General features: G+C 32.0%; 1 protein-coding gene across 1 annotated transcript; it reads left to right on the top strand.

The window, feature by feature from the left end:
• The first annotated feature begins 6,320 nt into the window (after positions 1-6,320).
• LOC129914042 (chymotrypsin-2-like) lies at positions 6,321-7,367 on the top strand. Its single transcript, XM_055993081.1, has 3 exons — positions 6,321-6,760; positions 6,822-7,073; positions 7,135-7,367. Exons 1-3 carry the CDS (start codon positions 6,362-6,364, stop codon positions 7,285-7,287), a joined length of 804 nt encoding a protein of 267 aa, XP_055849056.1. The 5' UTR covers positions 6,321-6,361; the 3' UTR covers positions 7,288-7,367.
• The last annotated feature ends 4,914 nt before the right edge of the window (positions 7,368-12,281 follow it).

Raw genomic sequence — 12,281 nt, 5'->3', positions numbered from 1 at the left:
GAAAAAAAAAGTTGTGATTGAAGAATAAAATAATTAATTTTGATTTTCAAAGCCCAAGCAGAAATCAGTTTAGCGGTAAAAAAAAACTTTCTGCGGATAATAAGACTACAACAGAAACCGTTTGGGGTTCAAAATCTTGGAACCCGAAAACCCAAAATCCGAAAACCCAGAATCCGGAAAACCCGAAATTCCGAAAACCCAGAATCCCGAAACACACAAAATCCAGAAGGGCCAAATCCTGACAATAAAACAAATAGGGTATGAATTTTTCGGGATTCTGGGTTTTTGGGGTTCTAGATTTTCAGGATTCTGGGTTTTCTGAATTTTCAGGATTTTGGGTTTTTTGGATTTAATATTTCGGGATTGTGTCCGTCTCCCCCTTGAAACAGGAAGTACTTAATGGATATCATACAGATAGAGAAGGTTATGTAAGTGTTAACAAGCAAGCATTTTTTATCCAACACAAAATGGTTTAATCAAGTAAAAAACACAGTTCAAAAGCTGTCAATGAATGACTGTGTCGTATAAGCGTCTGCCACCTGTCTGTCTATCGTTAGTTAATTTGTAACATTTTTTTTTATTTCATTATAAAATGTTACGCAGAAATTCATTCATTATGCATAAAGAGTAAAAAGAAGAAAAAAAAATACATTTGCGCAGTTAGTTTCATTGTGTAAACTAAACTGCAGAACAAAAAAACACTGCACTAGTTCCAGTCCAGAGTTCACAATTGTGAATTGCATTTTCTTTCATATCGTTTTTTTTCTTGTGTTTTTTTTTTTGCTTTGTTTTTGTTTCTAAAGAAATGCCAACATCTAACAACTAGCAAGCATAAGAAGTTCGTTCAGGTCTGATTCCCGAGATTTATTTCAAGGTCTCGTTTATCTCTCTTAGAAAAATACAACAGACCGCCAACACTTTTTTTGTCTCTATTCATTCAGTTTTTTTGTACATTATTTGAGATCACACGACGACATATGCATGGCAGCATGGGGATTTTTGAAATCACTATCTGTTAGTTAAACCAAAAAAATGTGTATCTTGTTCCTTTTGTGGCGCGATATTTAACTTTGACGTCAATTGTGTATAATGCACTTGTTGCAGTGTTTCTTTTACGATCGTTGTTGGATATAATAATTCGTTCATGCTGTGCCACTAAAAAATTGGGAGATAGATATTGTTTGAGAAACTTTTGCTTACCACAAAACAACGTGTGGGTTTAAAAGTCTATTTTTCTTAAAGCCAGTCAGTGTGAGTAGTGTATTTTAGGTTAAAGGTTGATTTGAGAAGAAATAAAAATGTTTGCATTTTAAGGCAAATTTTATGACGAGTATTTATAGGTATTCTTATAGTTCTTTTTGTGGATTTCTAACAAACATAAGCCCAAGACAATAGACATAGAAAAGTATAGGTATGGTGTATACAAAAACTAGAAGTTCGTGCATCAGCTCTTTTGTTTTATTTTTGTTTAATTCTTGTTCTATTATTTGTAAATGGTATTAAAACGCCTTTGAACTAAACTATTCTGCTTTATGCAACAAGTATTCAAAAAATAAAAAACATGAGAAAATTGCAAATATTTACATGGTACAACGAAAACAATTCTCAAATAAACATTCTAGACTTGTATTCGTTTTATTAGGCAGTTATTTATTTCTTTTAATAGCTCCAAACAAACAAGAGGCATTATGAAACTAAATATTTTGTTTTTTTTTTCTTCTATGTAGGATTTGTATAGTTTTGTACAGTTTAATCGTTAGTATGTAATTTGGATCTTATAATTTGAATAAAATGTAAAATCACTTTAATGGAAAAAGTAAGGGTTTGAAGGATTTAGAGTTCACTGATGAGTCACGCTTTCGTATTGTCAGCTTTAAATACACTAGCTCAAAATAATTAAACAATTAGAAAAATCATGATTTTTGAGTTGCACAATTAAAATTTCTATTAAATGCTCACAAAGAAATAAAGCCTACTTAATTCGAAAATTTGTTTCTTAAATTTAAGACCAATTCAGAAAAATAGGCCTTTTTACAATTTTTTTTAGAAAATGTACCTCAAAAAAAGCAAAGTTTTAAAGTTTCATACACGTGAAAAAAATCGTGCAAATTTCTAAATTCTTTTCACTAAACAGTTTTGGTGTCCTAGGCAGTGGCGTATTGAGGGTGGGGCTCAGGGGGCTCAAGTCCCCCCCCCCCCCAAGCCTTCCAGATCATGTTATTTTTTACCTAATTTCATTGTAATGTATATGCTTGACTGAAACTTGTTCGTAAATCTTATAGATTTAGAGGCAGCTCAGATGCTCGAGCCCCCTCCAAAATCTGAAACGGCTATTTGTGTTTGTTTGAATAAGAGCCTTAGCTGTAGCTGGGGGTTGGGTGGTTTTTTTTCGGATTTAAGTCCAATTCGAAATTCTTCAGATCACTTTTTAGTATGATACGTACCGTTTAATTTTGCAAAAGTTCTTATGCAATCTCAATAAACACTTTTTTCAAAAATTATATACTTCTCAAAGCTATTGGAAATAGAAATATTTGATATTTCAAAATCTTAGTGGTCAACATATGTAACTAATGGTTTCTTTCAGCAAATGCCAGTTTGGATTTCGAATTCGGATTAAAAAAGCAACATATTACGAAAAAATATATATTTCGAATTAAACATCTAAAATAAGTTAATGGAAAATTAGTTTCTAGACTTTCACTTTCTGCATTTTTCACTCATTTAGATTTTCTGATCGAATTCAATTCACATTATTTCGGTTTGTAAATTTTGTGCCTTTTTCAATGAATCTATAATTTTTGGACGAAATATTATCATAACTTATTTGTGTCTCCTTATTTTTTCTTTTGAATTCTTTTCCATTAAAATTGCCGATAAAATTGCATCCAGCAGTAATAATTTAACTTCAGATCCTTCAGCTATGACAGTTAGAAGCAATTTCGAAGTTTTTGAAATTGATCCAAATGAAGAATATGATATTTTATTTCACATGAAATTTAAAAGTGATTTCAATTCACTTTCGGTCGAATTGCGGAACATGGGCGTTTATATCGAAAATGGTGTTTGTCACACAAGAGCTTTGAAAACAGGAGACAGTAGTACGAAGCTGTCGACGTCGATAGCAGTTAAATGCTACTATACCTACGGTGACCATCCGTCTCGGTTTACCCGGGACTGTCCCGTATTTCTATAGCTTGTCCCTGGTTTTTATTTAGGAAACCCGGGACGTATCAGTGTCCCGTATTTTGTAATGTCCCGTGATTGTCCCGTATTTCAACATTCTCTGATTTTTGTATTCAAAATTTTAATTACTTTATACGAAAAACAAGAAAACAGTGGTTGAAAAATAAAAGTTTTTTTTTAATTTTTCCAATAAAAGCATTAGTTTTTAAAAATTCTTCATAAATTATAATTTAATTCCAGCTTGTTTTTGTCAGTTTGGAAAGCTGCAATAATATAAGTCGAATAATGAACAACATATGAATGAGAAAGAACCCAGCTAAATTTCAAAACTTTTAAAGACAGTTGAATTCCATATTACAAAATTTTAAAATCATTTAAAATAAAATTGAAATGTTAAAAAACAGCTCTCACAATTTTAATAAAACAAATTTTTTCAGAAGTTATTAACATTTTCTATTATAAAAACGTTTTCTTGATTTTTGACTTCCTCGTAAACGACTTAAATGATTTCAACGAAAATGTTTGTTTAAGCATTTTATTTTATTTTATTTTATTTTATTTTATTTTATTTTATTTTATTTTATTTTATTTTATTTTATTTTATTTTATTTTATTTTATTTTATTTTATTTTATTTTATTTTATTTTATTTTATTTTATTTTATTTTATTTTATTTTATTTTATTTTATTTTATTTTATTTTATTTTATTTTATTTTATTTTATTTTATTTTATTTTATTTTATTTTATTTTATTTTATTTTATTTTATTTTATTTTATTTTATTTTATTTTATTTTATTTTATTTTATTTTATTTTATTTTATTTTATTTTATTTTATTTTATTTTATTTTATTTTATTTTATTTTATTTTATTTTATTTTATTTTATTTTATTTTATTTTATTTTATTTTATTTTATTTTATTTTATTTTATTTTATTTTATTTTATTTTATTTTATTTTATTTTATTTTATTTTATTTTATTTTATAATTTTTTTTTTTTTTTTTTTGATTAAACAAAGTTTTCAAAACGATCCAACAAATTTTTTACTGGTCCTGGGTTTCACTTCTAGAAATATGGTCACCGTAACTATACCACTTTCAGTACCGCAGCACAGAGCTTCACTCTCGATCAAAGGTGAATAAATTAGAGAGAAAAATTTTTCGTACCCCTCTAAAAAATGTTTGAAAAATTTTGTAGCCCCCTCCAAATTTTTTTCTGGATACGCCACTGGTCCTAGAATACTTTAAATTTTGGATAAATAGAAAAAAAAATTGAAATTTTTCATAAAAATGAACTAATCCAAAAAGGCTTTTTTTTTGGTTTGTCTGAAAAAAAAATATTTTTTTTGAAAAGTCGACAATTCGATTAGAATGCATAAGTTTTTCATATAGAATGTTAAAGTTTTTCATATACCTACATAAAAAAAGATAAAATATTAAAATTTATCAAATGTTATAAGAAACATTTTTCAAAAAAAAAAAAAAAAGTTTTCTCAACAAAAACCAAAAAGGGTGGTTTTCAAAAATGTATCTTATGTTAATATTATATGAAAAATAATTGATTAATAAAACTTTACTAAACTTTCAATTTGGGTTTGCTGATGATATTAAGAATCTGAGATTAATTGTTTCAAACTTAAGCTTGGGCATAATTTTGCATTATTATTTTCATTATGGTTGCAGGTTACAAATAATCCAGGTGTCTTATTTTGAAATATTATAATTTAATACAAATTTATTCTTACTTATATTACACATGTTGTCATTGTAATTTTGCTTACTAAATTTAAACTTCAAATCTCTCCACACGACCAAAGTATTATAATATTTGATTGATAATCAAAAAAATCGTGATTGTACATCATCACTTAAAACTGTGTATCTAACCATTTACAATAATTACAAGTCGGTTGTTGTTGTTAGTTTTTTTTTTTTTCTCTTAAAATTCTTTTTAGGATGTTTGACATAAAATGTCACCAAACATCTAATTAATCATCAAAAGAAGAAGAAGCTAAAGCTAAAAAAAAAAACAAACAACCATCTATTGAAAAACGTGCAAATGGTTGTTGCAATGAAGCAAAAAAATACAAATAATAACTCTAGCACGTTCTGCAAAATGAATGGCAGGTGACATTCTCTGATGCGAACATCATTAAGACCATGTTTGTTCATCGTTTATCGTAAGCGGGTGCAATACTAATGAGCAAAATGATTGCATCCATTAAGGTCATGGTGGTGGATTTTTTTTTCTCCATTTTCTAATGTTTCTAACCTTGGAGCTATGGACTACAAAGTTGTTTAACTAGCTTTAGAAATCAAAAGTGAAGGAGATTAAAACAAAAACCAAAATCGAGTCTGAAGATCAACAAACTAAACGGTTTGTTAAAGAGACCTTAAATAACAAGAAGAAGAAGAAGAAGAAGAAGAAGAAGAAGAAGAAGAAGAAGAAGAAGAAGAAGAAGAAGAAGAAGAAGAAGAAGAAGAAGAAGAAGAAGAAGAAGAAGAAGAAGAAGAAGAAGAAGAAGAAGAAGAAGAAGAAGAAGAAGAAGAAGAAGAAGAAGAAGAAGAAGAAGAAGAAGAAGAAGAAGAAGAAGAAGAAGTGAAATCTGCATTATACTTCCTGGGTTAGCAGATCAAAAATTTTTAAAGTGATTTGATAATAATACTTCAAAAACCATACTATGTGTTATCATTTATCAAAAAACTAAGTTTAAAGCTTTCGCAATACTATGGTTCCGCGGGAAAACAAATCACTACACATCTTTCAGGTATCTTATGATAACCTAACGAACAAGACAAATTGATTTAATTGATAACAAAGTTTACTTTCCTCTTTTTAGCTAAAAGTGCAATACCTAGCTAAGTACTTAAACTTCAATTATAACTGTTAAAATGTTTAATTAACAAAAACAAAACGATATATCTCTGATATTTACCCCCTCAAAAGATGAAGTTACGTTATCAATACCGACTTTCCGTCAAAACCTATACAAACCAATTAAAAACTGCTTAAGAAAACATTGTCATGAACTATCTATAACAAACATTTAATTTAAATATTGGAAGTAAGCTACTTTTGTCTTAAAGAGATAAGATAGCAACATTTCTTGGAAAATATGAGGGGGAAATAAAAACAAGCAAATTCCCACAATTTCACCTAGTTCCCATCAACATGGCGTCCAAGAATCAATCGTTATTTCAAGCTGCAGTCCTACTTCTATCACTGATTTGTGTTGGAACTTTTCCATTTTGTCAAGCTATCAATGGACAAATGCGAATTGTTGGAGGTGATGAGGTCAAGTCAAATGAAATCAATTATCAAGCATCAATAAGGGTCTATGACCAACACATTTGTGGGGGAACGATAATTGGACCAAATTACATTCTTACCGCTGCTCATTGTTTTTACGGTCTTGGGCTTGAAGAAACCCTTGATGATATTTTGGTTGTAACAGGTGGCATTAAACTTCAAGATACTCGCAATACTCATGCAGTTGCCAAAATAACACTTCATAAGGACTTTACAAATGATAAGGAAACTTCATATTTGAATGATATCGCTATTTTAACGGTAAGTTTTGATTAGAGGTAGTACATATTTTCAAAAAAAAAAAATTAATATTTATATACAGCTCGAAGACCAAATCAATTTCGATCACACTCAAGCCCCTGCACGTTTACCTGTTGCACCAGTTTCGAAGGGTTTGACTGGTACCGTTATTGGATGGGGTCGACAAGATTTTGGCAGTCCTTATCTTGCTAAAATTCTGAGGAAAGCTACATTAAAAGTACTGACTTGGGAAGAATGTCAGCCCAAAATGAAGTTTAATGTTTATAATAGTCAAATTTGTGGATTTGCTGCAAAGAACACGGGGATTTGCAAGGTAACTGAGAACCTGCTAGAAGTCTGGATAGTATGGAATTCATGTTTTTATATCTTTTCAGGGGGATAGTGGTGGTCCTTTAATGGTGGATGGAACTGTTATTGGAATTTCTTCATGGAATATTCCTTGCGCTACTGGAGTACCAGATGTTTTTACAAATGTCTTCTATCATCTTGATTTTATTATTGATGTTATGGGCAGTGGCGAAAAATAGGAAACACAATAAATTATTGATGTGATATGTTATGCTTTTGATAAATCAATAAATAAAACTTTTGTACTGAAAACTGAAAATACTGGTTCTCTGCTATTTTTGTACAGTGTTTTCCAATAAGAAGTGTTATTTTGAATAGCCCGCTATTACGGTAGCTGTCACTTTTGAAGCTGTCATTTTTTGACATTTGACAAGTAAAAACTACGCCATTGATAAAAATGGAACGATACGCCCTTCAACAACGCATTGAAATTATTGAAATTCATGATCCGGAATTTCATCGGAAAATTATCTTGACTGATGAGGCCCATTTCCACCTCGGAGGCTACGTCAATAAGCAAAACTGTCGCATCTGGGGCTCGGAAAACCCAAGAGTTATTGTTGAAAGGCATATTATAAGGTTTTTGTATGATTTATAGAACGGTTTTATATATAGAATTAAAGGTAACACATTAAGCTATGCAATAATTGCAAAAAGAGTACATGTCACCACTGAATATTTTGATATTTTGATTTGCCAAAGGCCTCGCTTAAAAAAATCACCTTTTGAGAAGTAAATACCTAATATGTATTATTTTTTTTAACATAGAAAAAGATTTTTGATACAGATTAATAGACAAGAAAAATACCTTTCATTTGATACCAATATTATTTCTGTACATCCATTATTACGCATTCTACGATTAATTGTTCGAAAAAATAGTTGAAATCTTGATTTTGAAATCCGAAACTCAAATTCAAATATCTCCAAAACCCCACTTTCATTTGATACCAATTTCGTTAGTCATACACTGGGCCCAAAAATGTGCCATCTCCTTTAATGTTTTCTAAAGGTTAAACTCGTATGAAATTGAATCTGTAAAAAATAAAATGCACGACTGGGTCGCACGAACTTGCTCTTAGAGTTAAAGTTGCTTAAATTTTTAAGACTTTTTATATAGAAATTTGGAAATAAAAAAAACAAAATTCGTTTTGTAAAAAAAATAAAATTAAATCTGAAATTAAATTGCCCTCCAAAACAAGTATGCAGTTTTGATTGATATATTAACATGCATTTTTAGAAAAAAATTTTCAAAATCGTTAGAGCCGTTTTTTAAAAAACTAATTTTTTATAAATATATTTTTGGAAAAAAGTTTTAAAATAAAATTAGTATGCCATTTGGTAGAAATCACTAATCAACATCTAAAAACAAAATTTCAAAAAAGTTCAATGTCCCGTTTTCGAAAATTTGATTTTTCAAAAAAAAATTTTCAAATTTTTTTTAAAAATCCAAAAATTATTTTTTTCAAAATTTTATTTTTGGCTTATATTTAAATCATATAAATGCTTCTTCACAAAAAGTTTCGTTGAAATCGAATAAGCAGTTTCGGAGATAATCGGAATTGAAAAAAAACGGTTCTATGGCAGGTACCGTTAATAATGATTTTCAAAAAAAAAATTTTCTATTGAAAGATAGACTTTAGCTTAAAACTAACATTTGAATTTTTTAAACAAAATCGTTAGAGCCGTTTTCGAGATATTTCAATTTTACTAAAATCGTTATATGACAAGTACCGTTATTTTTGGTCCAAAAAAATTAATTCCAAAAACCCCTCTGGAGAGTCGCCAAATAACGCTACATACCAAGTTTGACATTAATCGGTCCATCCGTTTAGGCTGTAGCTCCTTATACAGACAGACAGACAGACTGACAGACAGACTGACAGACTGATTTTAACGATTTAACGATATTTTTATTGAACAGTTATTATATATACAATTTGCTTAAAGCTAGTAATCTAAAAATGTACATTGATTATATTAGTAATATGTTGGCACAAAAGGGGCCTAACGTTTTTACATTGTTTTTTTTTTTTTTTTAAGCTAAATTTACAGTTAATTGTCATTGTGTTTGTTTTAAATATTAATTCTGTTGGCAGCTTCTTAACTCGGGTTGTTCAGGTCCGGTTGTCATTGTAAAGGTTGGATTAGGGAGAGGTGAGGCTTTCAGCCACGATAGTGAGCTGATCCAGGATCAGCGTAGAAGGGGATGTTCTCTTCGTCGTTGGTTGATATAAGATCCTCATCCAAAAGTTCCTTAGCTTCTAGGTACCGCTGGTTAGGATGTCTTGGCTGGTTTATTACTCTTCCTATTATTGGGTTTGGATGATTGCTCAGGTTCTGTAGGCATCTTCTGCTTGATTGGATAAGATATTTGTCGAGTTTTATAATTTTGGCTTCTTCATACAGTCTCTTGTTGCTGACGTGTTTCCTGCGTATCCTGTCGTAGTGCATGCCTGTACAGATCCTTAAGATCTTCCTCTCCAGTATTGCTAACTTGTTTAGATGGGATTTTGTCACCGTGAACCAGATAGGAAAACAGTAGGTGATGATAGGCCTGATGAGCTGCTTGTACAGGAGAAGCTTTGTCTTTTGGCTGAGTCCGTTTCTTTTCCGCATAAGCGGATGAATGCGATGAAAGGCGAAATTGGCTTTTTTCAAAACGGCTGCTGCTTGAGGGTTAAATCGGTTCTTCTCATCGAATTGTATTCCCAGATATTTGACGTTATTTTTTGCTGAAATTTGTGTTCCATCGGGAAGGCTTATCTTGATGTTCCTGCAGTTCCTGGCTGAGCGTATTCTAGGATTTCCTGGGGTGGCTGGTCGTCTAAAGCATATTAGTTCCGATTTGGCTGTGTTGATTTTGAAGCCCCAGCGCTTATAAAACTCGTAAAGTTGTCTTATGTGGGCTTCCACTTTCCTTGCGGCTAATATGGGTGACTTCGACTTCGCGTACGTGAGAGAGTCGTCTGACAGACTGACAGACTGACAGACTGACAGACTGACAGACTGACAGACTGACAGACTGACAGACTGACAGACTGACAGACTAACAGACTGACAGACTGACAGACTGACAGACTGACAGACTGACAGACTGACAGACTGACAGACTGACAGACTGACAGACTGACAGACTGACAGACTGACAGACTGACAGACTGACAGACTGACAGACTGACAGACTGACAGACTGACAGACTGACAGACTGACAGACTGACAGACTGACAGACTGACAGACTGACAGACTGACAGACTGACAGACTGACAGACTGACAGACTGACAGACTGACAGACTGACAGACTGACAGACTGACAGACTGACAGACTGACAGACTGACAGACTGACAGACTGACAGACTGACAGACTGACAGACTGACAGACTGACAGACTGACAGACTGACAGACTGACAGACTGACAGACTGACAGACTGACAGACTGACAGACTGACAGACTGACAGACTGACAGACTGACAGACTGACAGACTGACAGACTGACAGACTGACAGACTGACAGACTGACAGACTGACAGACTGACAGACTGACAGACTGACAGACTGACAGACTGACAGACTGACAGACTGACAGACTGACAGACTGACAGACTGACAGACTGACAGACTGACAGACTGACAGACTGACAGACTGACAGACTGACAGACTGACAGACTGACAGACTGACAGACTGACAGACTGACAGACTGACAGACTGACAGACTGACAGACTGACAGACTGACAGACTGACAGACTGACAGACTGACAGACTGACAGACTGACAGACTGACAGACTGACAGACTGACAGACTGACAGACTGACAGACTGACAGACTGACAGACTGACAGACTGACAGACTGACAGACTGACAGACTGACAGACTGACAGACTGACAGACTGACAGACTGACAGACTGACAGACTGACAGACTGACAGACTGACAGACTGACAGACTGACAGACTGACAGACTGACAGACTGACAGACTGACAGACTGACAGACTGACAGACTGACAGACTGACAGACTGACAGACTGACAGACTAACAGACTGACAGACTGACAGACTGACAGACTGACAGACAGACAGACGGACTTCCGGGACCTACTTTTTTGGCATTGTCTACCATCGTAATGTCATGGAAAAATGTTATCTCAACTTTTTTTTTTGTACGAATGCATAACTTGATATATAGTACCTATATCGCAAGTAAAAATTGCAACTAAGTGCAACTTCGACACATTTGCCCCCTTTAAACGTTTAAGGCTTTAAAATGCTTTCTTTGTTTCATGCATTAATATTTTAAGTTTTTTTTTTAAATTCAACTTCTTGAATTAGAAAACCTTAACCCCTTATAATTTTTCCTAAATTTTAAGACCTTTATGTTGGCGTTACCATTAGTAAAACTATATTTTTAAGCGTTTTAACAAACCATTTGGTTTTTGTTTGATCAAAAATAGGTTTTGGAAGAAAAAAACAGAATAATAAGCCTCTTTACAATTTTTTTTAGAAAATTTATCGGAAAAATAGGCTTAATTTTTAATATTTTATGCACCTGAAAAAAATCGGAAATTGGAAAACCCTTTATGATGAAAGTGTACACTGTACAAGTTCTTTCTTTTATAGCAGGAACTTTTTGTCTGCTTAAAGGAGAAATCCATCTATTGCGCCCTGCAACGTCACTGATCGTTAATTCATCTAAAACCAAAAAGTTTTATAAAAGTTTTTTTTAACTTTACAGTTAGTCTACACAGTCAATGTCAGTATAATTAAGAAGCCAAAAAACATTTAAGAACTTAATCTCAAAATGAATTCCGAGAGCTTGTAAGAGACCAACATTGTCATTGTTCAGTATGTCCACTTTTTCAAAATGAGATGGGTCAACCATAAAAGTATTCTTCAAACAAAAATGCTTCTAAATGCATTGGTGCAAATCGAGCCACTTTTCATAGAAAATTAAATTTTCTACCAAATTTAGGTTGTTAAAAAATTTTTAAAATTAGTTCTGACCAAAAATCAATAAAGAAAAGTTAAAAAATTTAGAATTTTAATTATTTTACTATTTCAGTGGAATAATAAGAAATATGTACTTTGATGACATTTGTGCAGGCTAAAACGTGGTCGAATAAAAACGGTAGTGGTATGCAGAGACCGTTATTAACGGTACTTGTCAT

This window comes from Episyrphus balteatus, chromosome 3, assembly GCF_945859705.1.
Source record: "Episyrphus balteatus chromosome 3, idEpiBalt1.1, whole genome shotgun sequence".
Lineage (NCBI taxonomy): Eukaryota > Metazoa > Arthropoda > Insecta > Diptera > Syrphidae > Episyrphus > Episyrphus balteatus.
Note: the sequence above shows the minus strand (reverse complement) of the source record. Positions and strands in the feature narration are given on the sequence as shown.